At 28.5% G+C, this 27949-nt stretch overlaps 1 protein-coding gene across 14 annotated transcripts in view; it reads left to right on the forward strand.

Moving 5' to 3' along the window:
* LOC107447376 (coiled-coil domain-containing protein AGAP005037) overlaps positions 1-27730 on the forward strand; it is a 759443-nt gene extending 731713 nt beyond the window's left edge. For all 14 annotated transcript variants that reach the window (XM_071184692.2, XM_071184693.2, XM_071184694.2 and 11 more), the window contains 4 exons: positions 1684-1759; positions 2610-2693; positions 8984-9089; positions 22256-27730. In XM_071184692.2, the coding sequence (XP_071040793.1) occupies positions 1684-1759; positions 2610-2693; positions 8984-9089; positions 22256-23650 (1661 nt within the window). In that variant the 3' untranslated portion in view covers positions 23651-27730. The remainder of the gene's footprint in view (positions 1-1683; positions 1760-2609; positions 2694-8983; positions 9090-22255) is intronic.
* The last annotated feature ends 219 nt before the right edge of the window (positions 27731-27949 follow it).

Raw genomic sequence — 27949 nt, forward strand, 5'->3', positions numbered from 1 at the left:
AAGGGGCCATCTAATGTTGTTTAAAAAATGAAATAAACCATTCCAAATTGTTCACGTGATCACGGGCTGCTGGTGACTCTTCTCATATATAAACTGCTGTTTGTAGAAAATGCAACACCATGAAAGAATCATCAGAATCAAATGAAATTTAATGCAGAAACGACTTGTACTGATACAAATAAATGATGAAATTTTCAAAACAAAAGAAACAAATTAAGCGTCCGAAATCAGTATTTGGTGCAGCCACCACGCGCTGCAATAAGTGCTGCTATACGACGTGGCATGGAGTCAAACAGATGTTGAATATCTGCTTGAGGAAGAGAATTCCATATCGCTTGTATGCGCAACCAAAGTTCGTCTTTGGAAACTGCAGGACGCGGATCACGAGTGAGACGCCGACCAACCATATCCCACACGTGCTCAATAGGCGACATATCCGGCGAATAAGCAGGCCAAGGAAGAAGTTGCATGCGTTGTGCTGAACAGAAGTCTCTAACAGTCCGCGCAACATGTGGGCGTGCATTATCCTGCTGAAAGACAGCTCCAGGGATGCCTTGAAGGAAAGGAACGACTTCGGGCTGTAGCACTTCACGGACGTATCTGTTGCTATTGAGATTACCCTCAATTCGTATCAAATTGGATCGTCCATGATACGAAATCGCACCCCAGACCATAACTCCGGGTGTTCGACCACTATGTCGTTCAATAATACACTCAGGAAGGCAGCGTTGACCGGCATAACGTCTAACACGAACACGGCCATCATGGGTCCACAAATTGAAGCGTGATTCATCTGAAAAGACAACTTGGTGCCAATCAGCTCGCCAGTCTCTGTGCTCAAGAGCCCACTGCCGACGCAGCCGTCGATGATCCGCCGTGAGGGGAATCCTGTATAATGGCACCCTTGCACGCAATCCACGGCGCAGCAGACGACGACGAATTGACGAAGCCGACAATTGTACACCTGTAGCAGTAGACCAATGTGCTGCCAGCTGCCTGGAGGAAGCTGTGCGATCATTCACCGCCATGCGGAGCAGGTGTCGATCATCGCGCTCTGACGTCACCTTCTGTCGTCCAGTGCCTGTTTTTCGAGTTGTTCGGTGCTCGTCGGTCCACTGCTTCCAAACTCGCATCACTGTGGAACTGTTCCGCTGCATACGAGCTGCTATTGCGCGATAGGAAAATCCTCCTTCTCGAAGGCCGATTATCCTCCCTCGTTCAAACTCCGTAAGTTGCTTGAATTTCTTATTCTTCCGTCGTGGAGGCATACTCAGGTCTCACTAAACGTTTGCCACTAACAAATAATCATAGACTATTTTCAACGTCCCGCTACAGCACTTTATTTATACGCTTTCAGCATCAATTCAGAGGGCGCTGCGCGCGCCACGCACGCGCGATGGCTCTGAAACTTTATTAATTTGCATAATATCCTATAATTGACATTTGCTGCGAATTTCATTTGATTCAGATGATTCCTTCATGGTGTTGCATTTTCTACAAACAGCAGTTTATGATACTGTGGTCAGTGAAGGGAGAATAGAATTAAGGATGAGGAAGGAGTTAGAAGTAGCATTTACAGAACACCATGTATTTATTTTTTATTTTGATGACATTCACCTCAACTCTGTTTTTATATTAATAATCTTTTTGATTGTGATTCTAAAGTACTTCTCTCTTTTTTAGCACGATTCCCTAATTTGCAAGATAGCTTGAAGTCAGTAATGGCAGCTGAAATGGAAGTGGTAGTTAGAGAAGAAAAGTAATTTATTTTATAAAATTACTATATTTATTTTTTTAATTACGAAAATTTTTTTATGAAGTGTATAATTTAATTCTGTATTCATGCTTTGACTATTTAACGCTGCACGTATTATTAATATTTTCATTTTTAATTATTATCGAAAAATAATTTTCATTTTTTTTTTTAATTATTGTTATTAAAAAATACTTAATTTTATGAAAGTTCTCTAAAGATTTAGGAACAAATATTTATTAATTTCTTTTTGCTAAGGAAGTAATTCTTCTTTTGATAAATACAGGTACCGTGTCTTGTGGATTTGCTAGTGACTAGGGATTGGTAATATATCAATGTATTGTAAAAAATAAATATTGTTCACATTTCACATGCTAACTTTTATTTATATTACATTATGAGCAAGTTATTTCAGTCGCTTTTAAGTCTGTAAAAAGTTTAAATTATTTGTATTTTTGATGTATTGAAATAAACAGATTTCAATGATTAAAATATTTCAAAGATTAAAATTCAAGATACATTCAGCTTTTTATGTGAAAATAACGTTATTATTTGTTATTGTTCGTCAATTACTTAGAATCTTTCTAATTTAAAAACTTTATTAGGACAACATAGCTTTTTAGATAATATTTGAATACATATTAGTACTACCTTTTTTGAAAATATTTCATATATATTTTATACTTATGTTACCACTTTGCGATGTCTTTAGTGCAATTTGATACCAAATACATATTTACATATACATATTTATTTACCAAAGACATTTTTCTATAGAAAATATGTATATTTTTTATACTAACAATTATTTATATTTACTGTTTTTGAAGTGATGTTTACCTGTATACTGTTTCAGATTCCTTAAAGATGAACCTGATAGACTAGAAAATGCTTTGCGCCGCTGTAAAAAGCTTACGGGGACTTTAGTTACATTAAAGCGGTAAATATATTAATCTTAATTTATTGTCTTTCTTTACCAGTAAACAGATATTATTAATCAGAAATGCAAACTTTAAAATATCGAAATTTAAAAAACATTTGTTAAAGGAAGAAATTTCTTCCACTTGCCGCTGCTTTTTTCAAAATATCATGTCTTTTCCATCCTAAAAAAATATCACTTTTTTTAAACTGACGGCTTTATGGCTTTTTAAACTCTTAAATATAAATATTTGAATTCTTTTTTTTTTAATTAATAATCTCAGCTTCATGATTGTTTCCGCAAACTATTGTATTTTTAAGAAACTTGTGTGCGATTTTAATTCTTAATATGCATTCTATTTATTTCTCAATAAGTTTACTACGCATTTGCTTGTCTAATATTCATTGATAAAATATTTTTATTAAAATAAAAGCTTAATTTTCCACATTTTGTGCAACAAAAAGTTAAATGGTTTTTAACTTAGAATTAATTTTTTAATAATAATTTAGGGAATTTGATTCCTTCCTTTTTTCTTTTTTGAGATTTTATAAGCTACAGAATGTTGTATAAACGTCTCACTTTCACAGTGTAGCCAACAATATTGGAGTTCTGATGTTTAAATGCTATAAAAATTTAAGAATGCAATGCAAAATTTTGTTTAAATACGTTTTTTATTTGAATTCGTAAAACATCGATGAATAATATTCCATAACCAAAATTATATTTTCATTTATAATAAATAAACTAGAAATAAATAGACAAAATACTTTTTTTGATACAATATATTATAAAACTTAAATATTAAGCAGTTATATGATAAAAAATACGCTTTTAAATATAAATTTTAATGACATTTTATTTACTAAAATCGACTGTAATATTATCTTCGTTGATGCATTGATAATCATGCGATAATAATTTTATGAACTGATTAATAATGTCTAAGTTGAATTGTAAGTAACTTCCAATATAATACCATTTATCAATTATATATTTCTCATTTAAAACGTAACATATTATTCAATCAATATTTTAAAATAATATTTCTTCCAACTTTTGTTTCAATTGCCAGAAAAGCATATCTTTTAGAAGTTTTAGTTATTTCTAAATTTTAAATTATGTGTTTTAATTTATTATCTATTTCATTATGGAAGGAAATCTCTCAAGCTTCTATGTTTTCAGTATACTTATCATAATTAAAGATTAAATATAAGACTAACGGGAATATAATCACACTTGATTGCTTATTTATTGTCATGTGGTCAGTAAAAACTACATTTTTATCAGGGGTCATTTTTGAGAAATTCGGGTCTGTTAATGGACCTTTGGTAAAAAATGTCCCTTCACCGATATTTTACTTAGAAAGCAGACGTTTCATAAAACCCTTCTTTTGAAAAATCTATGACGTTTTTAATCTTAATTTTAAAATTAAACTCCTGAAAAATACATGATTTTTATATTTTTTTGACCAAGTCTGGACCTTGCTTTCAAATATTTATAAAAATTAAACCCTGACTGAAAGAACTTCATTTTACTATTATTATAGATTCATAAAATAATGAGTAAATTTTTCAAACTTTCACAAAAATTCTAGGTATATATACCAATGGTTGTTTTTTCACAAATTTGTAAACAGGACCGTAATTTTATAGATTCATAAAATAATGAGTAAATTTTTCACAACTTCACAAAACGTCTAGGTATACCATTGGTAGTTTTTTCACATAGTATTTATAAACAGAACCGTAATTTTACAAATTCTAAAAATTTTGAAAAAGTTTTACACAGTATCACGAAAGCAAAACATTTGACAAAAAGTCTGCTAATTAAATGGGATTTTTTGAAATAAACTGTTTTTTTTAACAGTATTCTATTTCCCTATAAATTCTTTAGTTTTTAGTTTGTATAATATGTTACGTTTTAATATGCCCTGTTAATCTGTAATAATTATACTAATTTATTCTGAATTAAAGGGAAAACAATGATGTGATAATTTCAAAAATAAAATATTGACATAAATGCATTTTAAGTATGGCCTGATTTAAAACTATTCAGCACATTAAACATACCCAAGGTTTCACCTCTAAGGTATGTTTTAGGAAAAACGGCTAAAAATTAAGTCAATAAAGCATGTCAACACATTAGTTAATATTTAAGTGAAGAAAATTTAACTATTGAGTAACAGAAAACTAATAACCTCAAATCCTATTGGTTATAAGAGGAAAAAGACAGGATCTAAAAGGTAATAGAAACTCCTCATAGTTTTAATAAGCTATCAAAGTGGTTTTGATGTTTTTTATACCGCTTTCCTCTCTAGCAATTTAACAGATTACTATAGCATCGGTTTTCTCTTTTCTTAAAATTTAATTTGTCACTTGTAAAGTGTATACCTAAATTGAAAAATGTACCTTAAGAGCGAGGATTTCTACCGTAATAAAATTAAGTAGTCTCATTTTGTGTTTAGTATCATGCCTTCACATCGTTGTTTTCTCTTAAAATGTATTTTATATCAATTTTTCTGCTTTATTTCTACAGCTGCAATTGTAATTTGTATTGCTTATTCAGATGTTTATAGCATTTTTAAAAATATTGAAACTTCTATACATAATATTTTACATTTAGTTAGTTGTAAAATTTTGAAGTTATTTGTTTTTAAGAGTTCTAATCAAGTTTGAAGAATATTAAAAAAGAATGTTGATAACTTAATCCACTTGTCATCAACGTTTCAAAATTGCTTTCGAAAATTTTATTTTTTCTGCACAGCTCTCTTTCTTTTAATGAAAAAAAAATAAGAGAAAATTAAAGAAATCTAGTAATGTTGTCATTGTTAAACGTTGTAATGAATGGATTAAGTTCAGTAAATAACTTCTAACAAATAAAATTAATTCTTAAATGGCACGAATAGTTACTTATTTACATTTTTGAATCTTAGCTCCTTCAAACTTGCTTATTTTGCATTGTTTATTTTAATGGCATATAATCAATGCTCCTAAATTATTATTTTTTAAAAAACTTGTTACATATATTTTAGTTATGTAAATTAAATTGGTAGATTTGATGTTTTTCATATATTCTGTGCAAAAAGTTCTAAATAAAAGCTGCTGTTTAAAAAAATCTATTAAACGAAGATATTCAAAACTAAGTGCTAATTTTTTGGTCTCTGTGAATATAAAAATAATTAAAATAAAATTTTATACATTCTTTAATGTTATGTGTAATGTGTAAAAGCTTGAAGGAGTTACTATTTTACAATGTGCTTAATAATTATGATTAGTTTGTTTGATTTTATTATCAAAGCACAGTGAGCAAAATAAAAAATGAATCACCCTTATTAACGTTTGATACAATGAACGGATATTCACTTACTAAGAGACTATCTTAATAATTTGAAAAGCATGACACAAATATGACAATTAGATAGTGCAGATGGTAGTTTAAGTGACAAAATCACACATAAAATAAGCAAACTTTTTTGACAGATTTGTCTAGTGAGATTTCGAGTAAGTTCAATCAAGAGAAACCGAAAACTTGAGTATCAAGCTAATCTATAAAAAAGAGTTTCTCAAAATAGAGTATTAAAAGTGTCAAAATAGCTCTGAAAAAAAATGAAATATAAAAACCTCATGTGTTCATTATTGAGTACAGTGACATACTCAAATTTAAAACAGTATATATTCATTTTTAAACAAAATGCATGCAAACATTTGTGAGAGAGATGTTTATTGGCTGATGACAGGATTCAAATCAAAAACCTCCGTTCATAGTTGAATGCTCTAACCATCATGGAAAAGTGTGTACATTTTAGTCCAGGGAAAGTTAGGAAGCTTTATTAAGTGGCCGTTTGGACTGAACTGATTCTGAATACATGAGTTTTTCAAATTTGTATTTGTTTTGAAGCTATTTTGACACATTTTTGATCAATTTTAAAAAATCCTTTTTTACAGTGTATGTTGAGATATGTGTGTTCGTCATTTTTAATTTCGAGAACTATTAAAGCAAATTAAAGCTTTTTGTGCATAATTGTAGAACTTATTTACAGGAAAATTAGTTTATAATAATCGTATATTTTTTTTTATAATTTAATTTAATGATCTTGAAAAAAATTGTTTTCAGAAATTGAACATTTATATCTTATGATGCAGGATCATATCATCTTGTGAACCAGTTTTGAAGTTTACATCATACGAAACTTTGTTATTGTAAATGCTAAAATTCAAAATCTAATCAAATCCACTCAAATTTTACCAGCAAATGTAAAAACTGAAAAAACTATTTTATTTTTGAAATTTATTTCTGCAAAATTACCCAGTTTCATTCCAGTTGTGAGATTTGATGATTTAAAATTATACAATGCTACAATTATTATGCTTTTCAGTTCAATATTTTTCTATGATAGCTAAATTAAATAGCAAAAATTATTATCTATTGAATTATTGTCTAAATTACGGCTGCCTCAATTTTTAAGAAACAAAAATCCTTAACTATTAAAGAAAAAGTATGTTTATTATGATAGTCATTTTTGATGTCTGTTTCTGTTTTTTATATTATGTACACTAATAAAGATATTTAAGTTGTGACTGCCGAACTCTAAGGATAATGTCTTGGTACGTGAAAATCCTTTTTTTAGATCAAAAGTTATTATGGTTGATTCATATTTTTTTATTTTGCCAATTGTACAAATACTAGTGTGATGGCTCACTTTTAACTTAATTTAAATTATTTTATTTATCATTTTAATTACATATTTTTATTTAAAATTAAACAACTTTACACTTGGGGTCATACAACAGTATTATACTTTAAAAATATTGAGCTTTTATGTGTGTTTTCTTTTTATCATTTGCAACTTTTCCTGCTTTTGTTCTTTTTTGTTTTCGTTAGCTTATTACTTATAATTTTCGTCCTGGTATTTTCACCTAACACTCCATTAAGTTCTATATTGCTTATAGAATCATACGAAGTGTTGCAGCACAATAGCATACAACTAGTTATTTGGAAATTAATGTTGCATGTTAGTTAAATTTTACTTATCCATCGTTCAAAACACATCAAGCATTTATTTTTAGAAAATTTGTACTATTTCTATAGTCTTCTTCTTTATTTCAAAAATCGGTACTATTTTCTATTAGCTTAGGAAAAATATACTTTCAAATATCGTACCTTGGAATAATTCCTCTAACATATGTTAGACCGAATGTTGATTACAAAACTCTAAATTTTTGGATCCATTTTTATAAAAATATTTTTGATGTACCCCACATGTATAGATATTTGTAGCATGCTTAAGTAAAAATTGAGATTGTACACTAAAAATATTGTTTGTTTTTTTTAAACTTGTCGAGGCAATTTTTCCTTCTGTTACTCTTTCTCTGATATTTGTAACAGAACTAGTTCCATTCGTTAAGACATTTGTTAAGAAAGAAATAGGAGATACGATTTTAAAAAAAAGACAGATAGAAATTTTTTAAAGTTTAATTAAAATGGTAGTTAATAACGAGTTTAAATAGATAAGCTTTAATAAACGTTGAAAAATAACTATAATTATAAATTGTTTCTTAATTTATTTTTTTTTGAAAAATAAGAAAAATTTGAAATTTATTTCATGGAATGATTAAAATGCGATATTTTTGCTTTTAAAAATAGAATCTTTTATTTAAACACTTAATCGTTCTTTTAACTGTAACTGTATTGCCCAATACATAGCCGCCAACATATCATTCATTAATTCAAAAAACTTTCTGTTTCTGAGAATTATAACTATCCTACAGATGGGACAAAAACTGCTTCTAAGCTTATGTTTTTATGTGACAGTTTTATTTTTAGTTTCCTTAAATTTAGTTTTCTTAAGGTGTTTTATTCTTTTTTTAGCCCACACATTAATTATTTTTACATTTTTAAACATGTGTGCTTTTTAATTTCTCATGCTAAAGTTCAGAACTGTGTATCTTGCTGTTTGTTCTTTTGCTAAATTTTTCAAGCTAATTAATTTTTCTTAATTTTTTTTTGAAAAAAGACAAACATTTAGCGATTGCACTGTATCATTTATGGCATGTAAAAATTGTAAAAACTAGCGATTTTAGTGCTAGGATGGATTCTCCTCTTTTTTGCCAATGGGTTGTTCTTTTCTTTTTTCTTTTCCCTTTTGGCAGCCTGGCCACTGCGAGCCGCCATCACACTGACGTTTGAACACGATGCCAGGGACACAAACCAGCTGTTATGTTCAAACAAAAGTACTTTTTTCAGTTTTCTTTTCTGCTTAGTTTTGCAGCTGGTTATTTTTTTGTTCTTTTTTGTGTTTTCCGTCCCGCCAGCTTGGCATCTGTGCAGGAGCAGCGTCACACTGGTGCTCACACTACCCCCGAGAAGTCATCATCCTCTGAAGGCAACCATTCAGACGGGGAAGTCCATAACATTAAGGTAAGATCTTCTTTTACTTTGACACATGCTAAAACCTAATTCAAGCTTACTATTTTATTAAACAGTTGAAAGACATGTTAAGTGAAGGTGTGGAAGAACATGTTAAGTGAAATTTAAAATATTCAAATTTTCGAGTTAAAAAACATGTTGTGTAAGGAGTATTTCCATACCGGTATCTGTTCATGTCAACTACAATTGCTTGATGAGGTGTCAAAGTGTTGCAAAAATTTTTTTAAAATAAACAATGCTGTGACTGCGAGTTAACTCACTGCAAGTTTTTTTCCCCTTAATTGATGTCTTTTGATCTCATGTGCCCATGGCAGATTTTTTGCAACATTTTGGAGCAGTACCGATAATATGGAAATCTTCCCTATTGAAAACTCTAATTAATAATTTATTTGGCTAAGTTTACTGTGAAAGCCATTTTTAATGAGGGAAGCTGTTTTTATGTACCAAATGTCTAAAAATGAAAAAAGAAAGACAAAAATGAAAGTTTTATTGCCTTATGCTTAAGAAGAAAATGTTTTCTTCAATAATTTCACAATTAGTTACAAAGTTAGTCACCAGGTGGAGCTGCTAAAATAGCGTTTTGTTTTCTAAATAACCACCATTTGCAGCAGCTACTTGCCACTAACTAAGGAAAAACTAAAGAACAAATGTCTCTGTTGAAGGAGCCTAATACGCACCCAAAAATATTGTTTTTATGGTTTTCCCAGTAACGCTATTAATTGACGAAATCTGTAACTAAGAATAAATCCTAAGCAGAGTACATCAAACCCCACATTTCTGTCTTTTTTTTAACTGATTTTTTAAACTCTTCAGTCATTTTGGGGACTATCATGCAACCTCCTGATGTTTCTATACATACTAAAGCTGATTCTCTAATTTTGTTTGCATTGCGTCACGTGATATATTCCTCCTTTAAGTTCTTTACTATTCATTATCATATCTTACTCATACCAAGTGCCATTTTGAAAAACTTAAATATTATTACAATTGTGTGATGATTTCAACCCTAAAACTTGTGATTTAATAACATGGTTTTTCTTTCATGTGGGTACATTTTTATTATGTGCATATTTAATTGTATTTAATAGATACAGATCCGTCAGAGACTTCATAAACAATTGTTTAAAATATGAAAGTATGTTTTAGAAAACATTTTCATAGATATTTGACTTTGCACACCTTATTTTTAGTAAAAATGTTTTCACAACTATAAAACTCATAAAAATATTGAATTGAAACGATCTTCACAATTCTCCTAAATATCACAGATTTAACTAAACATTTAAATAATATTCTTTTTTTTGTTTTAAATATTTATTTAATTAAACCATAATTTATTATTTTTTAATAAATATATATTTTTGTTTTTCTCATAAACATTTATCAATTGTTCAATTGAAACTTAATCTAAATCAATCAAATTTCAATCTCCTAACTTAACTTTGAAACCCAATCGAGGTTTTTCAACGCATGTCAAAGTCTTTTTAAGCAAATATAATAACCTATTACTCGCTTTTATATTTTTTACTTTAACTCACTAACTTACATAATTTTGTGAATTCGTCGTCCATTTCAAATTGTTGCTTGTAATCTAACCACTATCATTTTTAAACATGTTCTAAAATTCATGTATAAATAAAAATCCACTTCTAGTTTACTTGATATCAAATGATGTGTTCTGACGGTAAAGATTAATAAAATATTACATTTATATAATTTAATACCTATATGTTGCTTCGTTACCTCATATATGTGAGTAAAATGATAAGCAACTTCAAAAGCCCGATGGTTATAAGCCAATGGATACTAGCTGATTATAAGCCAATGAAAGTCTTGCCTTTGTATTTATTTATTTCGTTTAACAAATCAGATATCGCCAGTATTGTATAATGAAAAAGAGCTGATTTACCACTCTAAAAAATGTGGTAAACAGTTGAAAATCTCATTTATGAATTTAATTCATGAAAACGTCCACAGAAATAAATTGTTCTGTTAATCTCATTTACTAACTTCGTTATTCAAACGCTCTGTTTTATTTAATTTTAGAATCATAAATCAATTTCATTACATTAACATTTTATTGGCTAAATAATGAAAACATATGTTTAAAAAATTGAAATTAATGGATTGAAAAATTAGCGATGTTTTATTCTATTTACAATTATTTATCGATAAACAATATATATATGCAATTATTTATCGATAAACAATATTTATACAATCATTTTTTGATAAATTTAATACTATGACTTAATATTAGTGTGTAATATAGATTCCTGAGTCATAACTTAAATCCTTTTCGAATTGTTTAATTGAATAGTGAAAGAAAAGTTATTGATCAATACACTTTTGTTTTAAAAAATATTACTTCTGAAATCATTTATTTTAAATTTGAAGTGAGAAACAGAATTAAATTATTTTTCAATTTCGATATTTAAATTTTAAAACTGCAATATGTACAATGTAGCTGAACCATATTTAGAATTATAATTAGAATAATAATGATTTAGACGGACGTTGTGTGTTTGTAGAAATAAATGTTTAAAAACTGATTTATAAATTACTAGTTTTTTTTTCTTTTTTTTAAAAGATCTTTTCGCGTAACTTAATACCTTGAATGTATTGAATTTTTTTCATTTTTTCTCTTTATTGGGAACAATTTGTTGCAATTTTTTGTTAATTGCCATAAATCTGAAAGAATATTTAAGTGTGATAAATTATTTCAAAATAAGTAACACTAGTTCAAATTTATGTTTCATGCTGCATTGAAATATACCGAATTAACTACTTATTTCACAAATGGTATCCCACATACACCTAAAATATTTTGAAACTTAACTTTCTTTTAATACAACTCAGACAATAATTTTCTAGAATTATACACGTATTTCTATAAATAAATCAATAAAATTTCAATTTCAGTTCTATGAAATTACAATATTTAGAAAGTGTATCCTTACATTGAAAACTTGTAACTGTTGCAAACTTTGTCAAGAAATATAAATGATTTTTTTCCGCTATGCAGCAAACAATCAGTCATTTTTGCAGTTTCCTTTTTTTACATATTTTGCTTGAAAATACAATATTGTGAAGAAAATTTTTGACTTAAATTATCTATTAACTAGGAAAGTTTATCAGATAACACCCTTTGTATTTGCGATGTTTGTATTAAAATAATTTGTTTTTAAGAAATGTAGAGCATCACACAATTTAATATCCAGCCAAGTAGCTGGATAGTTCAGTAATAAGTTCAGTAATTTGTTCGTTACGTCTTAAATAAAACTAAAATACTTTCCTATAGTTATTGCACTTTTATGATAAATATACCAAATTTTACTACATTTATTAGTAATATTTTATTATTTTACTACCTTATTATAAAACAATATTTTATTGTTATATTTACCAAAATAATTACTAAAGAGCTTCGGTAAAAACTACTGAACTTTTTGGTGTTCCCATTAAGCTAGAAAAACGATCAATTTTACCATATTCTAGTAGTCTTGACCATGCTTTTTTTCACAGTGTTGCCTTTTTTGGAATATTATAAATGAATTGTTAGATTTGTTTCATTATATGTATAACTATATTTTCTTTTAAGTGCATGGCACATAAAATTAATAATTTGCGGGGGAAAATTTCATTTAAAGTAATAATTTATTTAATTTTTTCTTTCGTAGTAATTAATACAAAATGCGTGCATGGACAAAAATAAAAGACAAAGAAACGTTTATTGTATCAATAAAACTTTTCTATAGTTAATTTTAACTCAAATAATATTTGTTCGTTATCCTTATTTTTATGGAAACTAAAGCTTATACGAAGGAAAAACAAATTTCGACGTAAACTAATGTTTTCCAAATGTCAAACAAATTCTAAAACCTCGAAAGTTTCGTTCGAAAATGGACGAAACTGTAAAGAGAAAATATATAGAAATTTGTCTTATATTAATAGGGAAATGACGTTTTGTGCTATATTAATAAATTAAGGAGGGAACAATGCATAATAGATACTAGGAAAAAGCAATAAATATTTGTCAAATCTCAATCATCCAAATCTATATATGTGAAAAATCTATATCTCTTGTAAATTAAAAAAAAGTTTCATTACTACAAGATTACCTTTAAATTACAAAACCTATTGAGTTTATTTCAATACATGTTTCGCATTTGTGAAAGTTTAAAATTATTATTCTCATAAGCACCATAGTTTCTTAATATTTTTATCATTATTTTAATTATTTAATTCTTAATTACACTTTTTGACTTTACACTCTAACTCTCTCTCTTGATGCACATTGCACCTCTATGAGTTTATTTGCGTTCGTAAAGCATTTATATAAAAATTATAAACTACTAGAATTCATAAGATTCTGTGTTTTAAAATATGTAGTACACGGTTATGATGTTATTTATTTTATGATTTATATTATTAGTATTTTTTAACTTTTTAAACTGAATACTTCTATGATGTGTTTCATCAGTCAAGCAAGTTTGAATGGAAGCGGAGTTCTAACTTTCGACAATCTATAGAGTAACTATATAGTATATCAGAACCCTTATACCATATACCAACCCATGTCACCTTTAATCACCTCATATCCGGGTGTATGACTAAAGTAGAATTATTTTTATCAAGTTTTTAAATGTAAATAATTTACATGGAATTAAACTTCTCCACTAATAACTGTACAGTCTCCACTAATAACTGTGAACAGAAGGATTAGATCACTCATTGTAGGAATTTTGTGTACTGAAATATTCTTCGTCTCAGGTTATAGCTTACAGAAGCAGCAATTTTATCGTGGTCGTATAAAGATATAAAATTACACAGTTCTTACAAGAATAGGTATGAAGGAACTAAGATGTCTAGATTTTGCTCAGATGGCCCAGATAGGCTCGTAAAATATAATGCTGGTCTTATCTAGGCGAAATGGAAGTCAAAAATATAGACTGAATCAGGCAAATCAATATAGACATACTGTTAGAAATTTCACTGAAAAAATGTTTAAATAACAATTTGTTTAATTGTTATTTTACTGTATTAAAACAAAGCAAACAGTTAACCATAAATAAGATGATATTCAAACTGTTAAGGGTGAGAAAAACCGTTGATTAACTTTTTTCACCTAATACGATTTAACAGCCAGAATTCTATAGCACTAACTAGTCCCACCTAATGAAGCTTCTTAGTTTCGTTGTAGCTGAATACATATTATAGCAGAGAGGGTTAATCTGACAATCTCATGACCGACAGGACGGGAGTTCAAATCCAAGAGTTGACACCACAATATTTCCTCTTGATAAACCTCAGCCTAACTCCAATGCCCATTACCAAACGAAAAGCATAGCTCCAATGTCCCGTTAAATTTTTTACGGTTTTCAAACCATGTTAGTTGTAAATGGTTTTATATTCATGGTTTTAAAACCATACTAGTTATCAACGGTTTCAAAACCGTAAAGGTAAAAATGTTCTTTTCCGTAAACTTTACGGTTATTTGGATGGACAGACTGCTGCCGTTTATTTTACTATAATTTTAGAATGAAAATTCTAACAGTGCATAATAATGACTATAAAGTATCTGATGTATGGACAATTCCTCTATAGGGCCATTAGGAAAATATGTTTTTGATAATAGTACCTTTTACTTTATAATGGGCCGAGTTATGTTGCTTACAATGGTCATATTCTTCATCTTTATCTCTGAAAAATGTATAAATGAAGTTTTATATAACTGTACAGAAATATGTAGACCAAAAAGAGCATCAATTAATGCATGGCCTAGGCCTTATCTTAGATATATCTCTTTCATTGGCCATGTCTATTATATCTTTTGACGTGGTATACGTCTGAATTGCTTCACACTAAGCAAACGGGACAACTTTTAGTCATAAATGGGTTAATATGCACCTTGCTGTGATTACGTATCAGATCTTAAGTCGGTCCCCTGGTATTGAACTTATGACCAACAGCTTTAACTAGAGTTTTGAGTGATACCTTGACCAACTGTGATACAGAAGAAAAATATCATCGTTGTGCAAAGAAGGAAATTTTTTTAATTAAAAGCTGTAAAAAGTGCAAAATTTTTCCATTAAAAAAATCAGTTGCTCAAAAAAAATGACTTTTTTTCACTCTTTGATTCTATTTCTTGCGAAAGACTTATCCAAACACTTTTTAGTAACAGTGCAAAATACACGTTTTGATAATAGTACGTAAATAGTGCAAAAGCTGTGTAATATTTTAAATTTTTTGAAATCAGCACTATATTTTTTTGTAAATACTTATATTTTTTCACTCAAAGGGAAAATAGTCTTAATTAAAATTAAATTAAAAAATTTGGAGAAAAAAATTCTTTTTATTTAATTTAATAGACATGCAAATTTTTGACGGAGTTCCGAATTGAAAACTTTGTTAAACAATTTTTGGTCTGTGACAAAATTTATAAAATTTAAAATGAAACTACTTTCTCATACACCTAAACCTGCAAACCTACATGATGCAAATAATTCCTAAACTGTAGATTAAACATTTATTTGTTGATTTCAAAATGTTTCAAATGGCTTAATCTTAAAAACTGGTTTTAACTCCCTAAAGTTTGGAAAAGATCACTTTTTGAATTTTGTTGTTGAAAACATTAGAAAGAAATTTTTAAAATGATTCTTTGAAGTAAGGGATTGAAAACTGCATTAATATTCAATATATCTTTGTATCTTTTATTATATTTCAGACATATGTTTAATTCTGTAATTGACGAATTAAATTAAAACAATCTGTTCAGAATCATTTGATAACTTTTTAAGGTTTTATAATGCAACAATAACTTTTGTTACAATTTTGGAATTATTTGTACCATGTATAGAAGTACTGGATCCCGAAAAATTTACGATGCATGATTTATCCCTAAGCACAGACTATGCATGATAGTTCGCACAATCATCTTTCTATCAGGCACTTTTTGCATCATTTTGAATATAATTGAAGCATGATTTTTCATATATTTTTTGAACAATTTTGATATTTTTTTCATATTTTTGAAAAAAATCATGTTTTGAGTAAGAGATATATTAAAATGTAAGAACTGTGCTACTTTGTTTGCAATGCTAATAAAACTTATATCTGAATAATTTGAAAACCTAATATTTTGTATTACATAATATTCATTTTTAAGACATAAAATAAATTAACAACTTATCAATAAATATTTTTAAAAAAAATTTTTAATTATTCAACCAGTTTTTATTACTTAAATTTTGGTTCAAAAATAGATTATTTCAAATACTATTGTAAATAATAAAATGCTTTTTTAAAAAAAAATTTGTTATTAGTTTGTTATTGAAAAATATCAACATAGCTTCTTTTTACAGCTCTTAAGTTACCTCCGACAAGTAACAATATTTTGATGCTTTTAATCTCTCCTTTCCTCGTTAATGATTCGTCAGTTTTTAACAACTTTTTTAATTACTTTAATATTAGTTTGCGATGTTTTTTAATACTATTTTAGCAGAGAATTTTAGAACATTCAGAGTTTCTGTAATATATTTTTAGTATATTTTCAAAATATATGAACATTAGGAAACGCAAAAGAAATGAATAAAAATGCGCTCACCCCGGCCAATTAAATAGGTTTCTATGATTTCAATTTCGTTTTCTTCAGAAATTACTCGTTAGCATTTTTTTTACTACGTAATTATTTATTTACAATCGCTTGTTTGGACTAAATTTTTGACAAAATTTTTAAAAATCATTTCAGAACACTGATTATGCGTGATTATTACGGGATATCATATCGTGATAAAAAATAAATGTGTTATTTAACGTAACTACCTTAATTAAAATAATTTTTTTTTATTTTTAAATATAATAAGTTGGAAAAATTTTCTGTTAAAAATATAACTCGTAACTTTATTTATTCACCTTTTTTAACTGAAACTTTAAAAAAATCCAATAACTTAGGCTTTTCGATTGTGAGTATAAATTCAATTAATTGCGAATCATATTAATCTGTCCTAAGTTTCGGAATAAATAATGATTGAAGCAACTATGTAAATTGCCGTTCCATGTTCAACAATCAGGCTTACACATAAATAGGAATATGATAGATACTTAATTTAATTTGACTCAAGCATTCTATGTATGTTTATTACTAGCCAATTAACGATAAATATTTAAGTCTCTTATTCGTAAAATGTATTAAACACAATTAAGCTAATGCCAAATCGTAATAATATCACTTTATGGAGCTGTCAAAAAGCTTTTAGGATTAAATTTTGAAACATATTTAAACTAAATTAATTCACATGAACTTGTAAGTATATTAATTTTTGTTAAACCAAATTATTTAAAATGTAATTAATATATTTTAAAAAGAAATAAATGATTAGTCACATTTTTCAGTCTTGAAAAAACTTAATTTTATGATTTATTTTTATAAATTACGCGGGCTGTCCAAGTTACTGAGATTATTTGGGGAGTTGTCATTGAAAAGTAGTTAAGCGATATAAGAACAAAACGTAAGAGTAAAAAAGAGAAATACAGTGGCTGAAAAAATTGCTGATGCTACTAGCTCAACCTCTGGAGAATCTCAAAATATTTAATGTGTAAGCCATGTACTTATTTTCTTGAAACTCTATTAGCCTCGAGCAGAAATCTGTTTCAATACATTAACGTTTTTTTGATACTGAACATTTTTTCAATGTCAACTCCTCATATAATTTATTGTTTATTTTTCAAACAAAATCGGACTTATTTCATTTGTCAATTAAGCGGATTTTTCTATCAGTATACATCTAACATAGAACAATAGCGGGTCAAAAAAATTGCGTAAAATTTGAAAATATTTACCATTAATATTAATAAATTTTAATAGAGTTCCATACTTTTTTTTTCTTATCATAAAATCGAAATTCTGGGATCAAAATTTACTTTGTGGAAAAGTCATAAAATAGCATGCTCTAAAACTAATCGCACAACAAAACGAGTTATACAAAAGCGAAAAGTACACCGATTCCAAGTTTCCTTCTTATGCAAATGAATTATGCCGTTAATTTTGCAGTTGCGAAATGCATATCTGCATTTTCCGTTTTCAAGATTTATAAATCGAAAATGAAACATATGTTTCCTAGTAACAGAATGCAATTAAAAGCATTTTGACGGTAATGTTTTTTAATTATTATTCTCAGTACTATCAGCTTTACCTAGATATGCTTGGATAAAAGAGGCACATTATTAATTAAGTTATCTGTATAAATCGTACGAAATTCCCGTGCTTGCGATATTATAAATTATAATTTTTGATGAACAAAGCAGTTCAGTACTACAAGTACCTCTTTTTAAACGTGAATATAAATACTTCCTCTGAATAACCTTAACACATTACATGTACCAATGAGATTAATGTTATCAGCAATTCAACTTGGCAAAAAGCCAAAATAACTCATACGCTAACAGTGAGAACTATCAGACTTTTTATTTTACTTTTTCTGTTCGTTCGCTGTTCTAAACGTTTGCTGTTTTATAAGGCAAAAATATAGGATTAGGCTTTTTATTTTATACTGTTATTTTGTGTATTTATATGTTTGGTAAGCGCAATTTCGCAATATTTAGCGATCTAACACTAATGCTCTACTGACGTAAAAATATTTTTGTTTAGATGCTTCTTATAAGCTGATCTCTCACTTAAACTTTTGAATTTTTTTCCGAAATTTTTCGGCTTGTATTCAGAAATATACGATTTTGCATACATAAAAAAAAAATTTAAAACAATTTAACTTGAGAAAATTTGAAGTAAGTGAAATGAATATTTTGTTATGGAGAGGATATTTGATTAATTTGACCGTGGGTTTTGTCCTTTTATTATTATTGTCTGAAAATTAAAGGTGTAAGTAACAACAATGCACAAAACGTGCTACATTTTTTAGAAATATCATGCTTGGATAGCCCTGAAATAAAATCCTAGTTTTTATCCGAAATTTAAAAATGACATTTTTTTCCAAAATGTATGTAGCACAGTTCTTGAGAGTGGCTTAAATTTCACAGTCATAATATTTTTTGTAAACGGCTGCTTGATTAGACCTTTTTCAGAATTGATTTTTTGAAGAAAGTGTTTTTTTGCTCAAGTAAAGTGCTTGAGTTTTCTGGATTTTTCCTTTTTTACGCAGCCAGTGGAAGGGTTCGCAAGTTCAGGGACTCGATGAGCAGGTTTGTCTTCGAGTTAAGTATTATTTCTTGATCCCCAACCCCATTTTGATTGTGTATTATTGTTTCCTTATAACGCAACTCATCAAGTACTTCATAGAAAATTTCTCTGAAATAATTATGCCGACAATTTCAATTGAATTAAGTCAGAAGTTTTAAATTTTAAAGCTGACTTCCGATTAAATAAATATTTTTATGAATTAATAGTACTTCCTTATTTCTTGTAATTACGTTACTTAAAGTTATGAAATTGTAAAAATTTAATATTAAACTGACATATATATTTTCTCTGCCGTACAAAAATCGAAGTTAATGTTAAGGGGCCATCCAAAAATTATGTCACACTTGAAGGGGAGGGACATGAATAGGAGGTAACAAGAAGTGTGATATTCCACGTTTCGATTAAAATAAAAAATATTTAAAATCAGCTTATTAAATTTTTTCATATTATTTGTTTGATATTTTTTCATCAAAATGCACTGTAAAAAAATCTGTAGTCTTACTATAAACTTTCTAGTAATTTGGAATTCCATAAACTTTTCTTGTGATGTTACTGCATTAAAGTTAGTAAACATGCGATGTTTACTAAATTTAATACAGCAACATTCCTAAAGATGTTTATGAATATAGAATCCTAGTTTCCTAGAGATTTTCTAGTAAGACTACAGATTTTTTTGCACAGAGTAAATACTCACCTAATCATTATTATTATTATGCTCGCAAACACTGTTAAAGTTTTAAATATAAAATTTGAAATATGATCTATAACATGTGCTTTGTTTTTAAACTGGTATGCTTTATATAAAATTGTATGACAAAGAGGGTATAAGAGGTATGATAAAATGTTACACTTTGGAACAAAGATTAGGACTTTAAAAATATTGAAAAAACGTGTGATATCGTTCATTGATGGCCCTTAATGTCATACTACACCGTAAAAAAAAATCCTGATCAAATTACGTACAAAAAAAAATACCGGTACTGATGTTGTTAGTACTTTTTACCATAAAATCTATTTTTCCCGCTAAATTTTAAGGAACAAAAATCTGATGTACCATAACTTTTACAGTAATATTTACTGAAAAAAATGCGGTATAAAATTATACGGTTAAAATGGATTTTACGGTAAACTAGATTTTACGGATGCTGCACTCAGTGTGCCAGTTACTGTAATTTAGATACGGAACTTTTTACAGATGAAACATTTTAACCAGTTACAATCAATAAGAACCTGAATTATAATTTTATAGACTAGCAAATTAAAATTCATCGAAATTTAATTATTTTTAAATTTTATTTCTTCTATTATTGAAGTGCGTATTAAAAGAATATGTTAAGCGATGTTTTGAACTTGGAAACACTGACTCTTCTCAAACTAACTAAAATATCACTCAACCTTTTCTTACATGCCTCTTCATTGTCATAAACATTACTTTCGTAGTTTTATAAACCATTAGCCTTGACCATTAGTCTTAATAATATGAGAAAATACACGATTAGTCATGGCAATCAGAAAATTAGAAAGATATTATTTCATAATAATACCTTGGGAATTAGAATTTTTAACCTTGTAAAACAGAAGTTTTGTGTGTTGTAAACTTTTCATCATATTAAAAAGCAATGTGAGATAACTATTTTATGCGTTATACTTTTTTTAATGTTTGTATGTTATTTATTTAAATGTAGGTTCACTTTTTTCCCATGTGTAATTTTTTTCTGTGCATATTTTAGTGTAGACTATTATACTTCAAACTAGAGCTTTATAATAAAACATCTTTATGGAAATTTAAATTCGTAACTCAAAATTTCTGTAAATGCGTTTTATTGAAATCCTGATTTCTAGTGTTTTTCCATGTTATGGTATATACAGGGTGGTTAAAATTAAACTCACAGTACTCAGAGGCTCATATCTCCGGTTCTACTGGACGGATCCGAATGAAATTTAAAATATTCGTTATGTAGAACATGCGCTCGAGGTTTTTGCAATAAAAAAAGTTGAAATTTTCGACAATAGATGGCGCTGTAATGACGTAAGAAGAAAGATAACACTAAAAATTCAAAGAATAAAGGAAGGTTTATTGAGTTACACACCCGTATGCTCTACGTGCATACCTTGTCGGTCAACAATATGCTGAAAGCGTAGAGCATACGGGTGTGTAACTCAATAAAACTTCCTTTATTCTTTGAATTTTTAGTGTTATCTTTCTTCTTACGTCATTACAGCGCCATCTATTGTCGAAAATTTCAACTTTTTTTATTGCAAAAACCTCGAGCGCATGTTCTACATAACGTATATTTTAAATTTCATTCGAATCCATCCAGTAGAACCGGAGATATGAGCCTCTGAGTACTGTGCGTTTAATTTTAACCACCCTGTATAATATTATAGTACAGAGTACCAGCAAATGTCACTGAATAAAACCATTTAAAAAGTTCTTCAATTAAAAAAAGACATTAATCAGATTTGCCTTATCTTAGATTGAGAACACTTTACAAGCTATAATTTATTTCATTCAAAGACCGCATGCTCATTAAATATAATGAAAATCGAATTGATATCAAAAAATGTCTACTATATCAAATTAATTATCATAGATAGAATATTCCTGTAAAGAAATAGTGTAGTTCTCTTAGTTCAAGATTCATTTTGAATAGATCTTTAAACTCCGGGAAGAATCTAAGAATATTTTCATACTACTTGAAGAAAATAGTTAAATCTCTTCTTTCTGCCAAGAGACTCAGTTAAAGCTAGTTTTTATTTAAAAAGCTCAAGTTTTAATGAAAAATTGGAATAATTAAAACTGTTTTTTGCGATACATCTAATGTTGATAGTTCATGTTGACATGTATTATATTTTTTAATGAAAAAAATGTGTTGTTCGCTTAAATGTTTTTATTGTTCTAACTGTTTTGCTCTTCCATTTGTGCCTTACTAAAAATGTTTTTTCAAAATTCAATTTTCAGGCTCTTGCTTCCGATCCCCACACTGTGATACACGTCCCACCAGGTGGTCACCAAAGAGCTTCTGAAAATGCTTTAGATGCATTGCTTGATGAACTTCAAACTTTTACAAAACCTCTAGAACAGCCTCGAGACAATATACCTGGACTACTAGGACCTCAACGGCGACTTCCATCCTATCCTAGTGCTGAATCCCCCGTGCGCAGTCCTGCACGATCTTTTGCTCCCTCTATGCCTGGACAACCAGAAGTGACCACATCTGGAAACAGTGCTTTTCGATCACCTGCAACAATAACAAGCAAATTGCAGGTTAGTGAATCGGGGGCTCAACGAACAGTAGTGTCTCCATCCCATTCTCCAGTTCCTGAATCTAAAAAACCACAAGACATGATCGTAAGAGTAGCCGTCAATCCAGGAGGCAATACGAAGCAGACTGTTATAGATGGGGTTGAAGGCACGGTAACAAACCCTATTTCTCAAAAGAAAGCTCCGCCTCCACCACCTCCACGCACGACTAGTCGATCACCAATGACATCTCCAACTGCAGATACTCAGGATAATGTTCCTGGTAGTCCTAGAGATGTGGTGTTCAGCCAATTGCGCAGTAATTCAGCTCCAGTTGGAGATATGGACAATTCTGTGAAAAAAGCGCCGGCGCCAAGGTCTGTGTCTAAAGATGAGGGTACAGCTCTGAAGGAAAAGGAAGACGAGGAACTTCTGAGGACCAGTGCTATATCAGATGAAGGCCTTCGGAGAGAGACTTTGTCTAGTAACAGCAGTAGTAGTGAAAGTGTGAATTCGCAGGAAGGTCTGCAAGTTGGCCAAACTGGCAGCGGTCTGTCACCCCTTGGGAAAGAGAGAAAATCTAGCGGATCCCGCGGTACCCCACCAGATGGGGGTACTCCCAATAAAAGTTCCAAAAAATTAGGCCCTCCTACTCCTCCTCGCACGCAACTCCTAGCTAGACAGGATGTATTAGAACAACGGCATCAGGAGCTTCTTCGTAAACAGAAGCTTCTTCAGGACCAGTACACTAGGCTACAGCAACTCCAGAACAGTCAGATTCTTCAACGCTTTCCCTCTAGATCTGCAACTTCCACCCCAATTATGAATGACCTAAAGAAAACTGGAAGTGAAAGTAATATATTATCCAAATCAGCTCTTTCAATGACTCCCTCATCAGGATCCCTAACGCATTTGGCGGGAAACGCGGTTAATTTTAATCCTAAGGAAGCAAAATCGCATTTGGCGGGAAACGCGGTTAATTTTAGTCCTAAAGAAGCAAAGCCGTCGGTAGTGGTCACCACTTCTGCTAATTCAAAAGCACCAGCTGTGCCGGCGAAACCAGCCGCTTCACAGATACAGAGGAATAAAATATATGAGACTGATATTCTGTGAAAACTTATGAAATATTTTTGTTTGAAAAAAAAATGATTTCCCCCATTTCTATATAGAACAAATGGTATGGATGCCATTTGGAAGATAGAAATAGTCTGTTATGGACTGTAAACTTGAATTGCTATTGTCTGTTTGAACAGTTAAGATATTAAATTGATAGAGAACTGAACTGAACTGCACTTGTCTAATTGTTGTTGTCTTTTTTGATCTGTTCCAGCAGCATGCTGTATTATTCGCTTTCTGCTCTACTTAAAGAAAATGTTTATATATCTTGGTTTACTTATCAGCATTACTCGCTGGTGCTTTATTGACAAATAGTTCCCAATTTGGATTCCCTAGAATTCATGTTCTGTAGAACCTAGACCGTGATGTAGAATAATCAATAAAATGTGGTTAAAATATTTATCATGTTAATATATTTGATGAAAGAGATTTTGTGGACTGTGAGGGACCGAATCTACATCATTTGTATAAAAAAAAATACTTTTGTCATTGAGAAAGTTAATTTCGTTTATTTTCTTTCTTCATTATCAGTACATATTATTTCCTATCCGTGGTGCAGAACATTAATTTTTTAACTACTGTCAACCTCGATTGAAAAATTCTCTATAGTCTTGATTTTTTTTTCTCTTTATTTTTATTAATATTATCATGATGATATTCATTCCATATGTACGACTGGAATCGTTGGTGTGTTTTTACATTTTAGTGGAAGTTTCATAGAATTTGAAAATAAAAATAAAACACAAGTTGATAGAAATTTGTTGTGGCTGTAAATTTTAGCAAAGTTTAAAATAAAAATCTAGTGCTGATGATATAGATCTTGAAAATTTTTAAAATTTATATTTACTTTTCTTATACTTTTTAACCAATTCTTAGATTTTATGGCATTTACATGTGCCAAAGAAACAAAATTAACATCTTTCGAATATTTTTCTTACTTTTTTAAAAAACTTTGTTGTAGTTTTCTTTGAACAAGCAATGTAATAAATAGGCCATTTAGTAATTTGTTTGTCTTCTATTGTGGTCCTTGATGTAATACATTTTTTACCAGTTATGTCAAAGTATTGAGCTGATAATCATTAGTGGATCATCACATTATGATTATTAATATGATTAGTATTTAAAACGGTTTTATCAATTTTTTATATAATTATCCATCATGAAAAATAGTAGATAATCTGAAAAATGATGTTCTGATTATTGTGCATTCTGTGAAATTTTTTAAGCTCAGTTTTTATATATTTATGTAACTTTTTACAAATTGAAAATGTGAATTCTGATTGAAAACTATCGTAAATTTTTTTTTCTAAACTGGGCAAAAATCAAAATTGAAATAATGAATTGTAATGTAATCTTTTGGAAAAAATAATTATCAGAAATCACATGGCGTAAACAAAAAAGAGCTGAAAGTATCTAATTTTATGGCCTAAGGTACAATAGTTTTTGTAGCAACTGAAATAATTGGAAATGCAGCGATATATGCGCAAATGAAACTGTTGGGAACTTGATACTCGTGTTAAAAACTTTTTGATACTTTCAGTTCTTTTTCCAAATTGTATGTATTTTTCTTTTCAAATTATGATGATGTTCATAGACAGTTACAAAATTGTAAAAAATTTATTGGTAGCTAACAGATTAATATTGTTTTGTTTATTATTTGAAACTTTGTTGTAATCACTTTAAGACAAACAATGCTTTGAAATACTTTATCTGTATGCTTTATTTAAAACAATGTCTGTCAAATGCCAAGGAGCAAACTGCGACTAAGAGGTGATGATAAATTTATAGTTAAAATCTAATTTTTACAATTTATGTTTAATGTTTCTATCGCATAGACTTAAAGCTAAACGTATATTCTGTGTCATTTAAACATATTTTGATAGTTACGAATGTGTTATTTAACCAGGATTCAAATTAAATCATTTGTGTTCATAAGTTCAAATAATTCACAAAGTTCAAATTAAATCATTTGTGTCACCACTCTTTACTTCTTTAGGCGCAGCTTGCATCTCCGTATAGGACTATAACTCACTTAATAGTGCTGGTTTTGTTCTTTACATTTACAATTATTTGTCCTTCTGTTTCTAAATATTTTTAAGCTTATTTCCAAAATCTTGTGAATTTAAAGTTTACTTCCTTAAGATGTATACAAAATTAAATTTTTATTGTTATTATTACTGATATATAATTTAAACTCGTTCTATTAAACAGCTAAATAAACTATAAAAACAATTTGCATTAAGAAAATATTTATAAAAAGTCAAACGTTTTATTATTTTGATTATTGGAAGGTTTAACTCTGTAGAAAAATGTTTTTTTAACCATTATGTCAAAATTAATACATGTGAATACTAATATTAATTGTAGATAAGATATTCTAATTGTAAAAATCTTATAATTATAAAGAGAAAACATGCACTGTTAGAATACTAAATCATATTCAAATCTATACTGTATTCAAAGGTTTTATTATTATTTCAAGCAACAACTTCATTTTTTTTTATTAATTATTCTTTTAAATTAAATTAAAGCTGTAAATATTTTCTAGTAATCAGTATTAAATATTCAGCAAGTATAACTCCTTTTTAAATTTATTATAGTTAATTTTAAAAATAAGAAAACATTCTTTGCAATTATATATCTTATGAAGATTTCCAAATATTATTTGTAAGTTTTTGTAACTATGCGTAGTAACACTGCAGGTATTTTAAATGAGATAATTACTTTTTACTTGAATGAGATTTTGAGTAAACAGCAGAAATCGATGCGCAAACTCCTTCGCTGAATTCCAAAGAAATTTTCAGTTGCTACGAGTACCTTAAGGCTTTCCAAACAATCACGTGATTCGTATGTCTTGTAAATTTTGAAAATATAAGTTTTTTCTCTACTTGCAGTGTTATTACGAAACTAATAAAAGTTCTGTAATTCTATTGTACATATATACATAAATATACTGCATCAGGAATTTTGTACTTATTTGCCCACCTGAATGGTGCCAAAATGATGTTTGAATTGTGTAGTTTAATTATCCTATTGAGACAGAAAGACTTCAATTATTTCAGTTCCAGTAAATAAACTATTGATATAGTTAATTTCAAAATTCAAATGAACTAAAACGGAATAAAACATTTAAATCGTTAAATTGACTTATCTTTGCTAACTCAATTCATTAAATTTGATTTTACTATTGTAAATCAAAAGATTTATTGTACATATTATAGAATAAATATATAAATTGACTAATAAATTCGAGAATTACATTGATAACGATAATATAACATTATAAGAATTTTAATAGTTAACTATGAGTTTTTCTAGTTGCAGGAAAATAGTAAATTAAGATACTTTTTATTGTTACTTGAAAGAAATTAAACGAAAAAACAATTTAAAAATACTCAATATTTTCCGATAGTTGTTAATGAAAGATTTTTGTAAAAAATACTATTTCAAAACTCGTTCCAAATCGAACTCTTATTGGATTCATAAACTATAATTTTGTGAGGAAAAAATACTTTTGTGTAATTTCATTATCTTGTTTTCACATTTTACTTATTTTAGGCAAAACACAGAATGAAACAACTAAACCCTTAACAAAAATTAAAAAAAAGACTAAAGACCCGTAATACAAAATTGTATTTTAATAAAATTTTAATTTTTTTAAGTATGTTTTTAGCTAATTATTAAGAAAACTAATAACTTATTTCGATTTATTAATTGTTAAAACCTTATAGTCGAATACAAAATGGAACGTTCTTTTTTTTAGTATTTATATTACGTAATTAAATTGTAAAATAAATTAAATTTAGAAACAACAAGAATGCATAAACGAATTTTTTAAAAATAAAATTTTGAGAACTATTAAATGGGTTAATTTAATGATAAACCTAAGAGTAAAATCTCTCTGGGAAAAAATTAAAATATTGAATAATTCTTAACTGTTGGATAAAATAATTTAATGGTCAACATTGAAGTGAAGACTATATCGATAAAAAATAGTTTTCATAAAAAATAAAGTTTTAGGCTGTTTCCCAGAATAATTAAATAACTAACTGTTAGTTAAAAGAATATCAGAGAAAATTTAAAAATAATCCAGTTTTATGCACAACTTTAAGGCAAAAAAACTTGAGGAAGAAACTAAAAAAATGGAGTTTCAAACTGGTTGAATTAAATAATTTAATGACCAAAGTTTGATATTAAAATTGCTGAAATTCAATTGATGTCTTTCTGTATTTCTATACTACTGGTATTAAAATGTGGTTGCCTTAATTGTATTGTAGGTCTGAGAGAATAAAGCGA

The sequence above is a fragment of the Parasteatoda tepidariorum genome, chromosome 10 (assembly GCF_982258835.1).
Source record: "Parasteatoda tepidariorum strain Cologne lab strain chromosome 10, Ptep-v5.0, whole genome shotgun sequence".
In the NCBI taxonomy this organism is placed as follows: domain Eukaryota; kingdom Metazoa; phylum Arthropoda; class Arachnida; order Araneae; family Theridiidae; genus Parasteatoda; species Parasteatoda tepidariorum.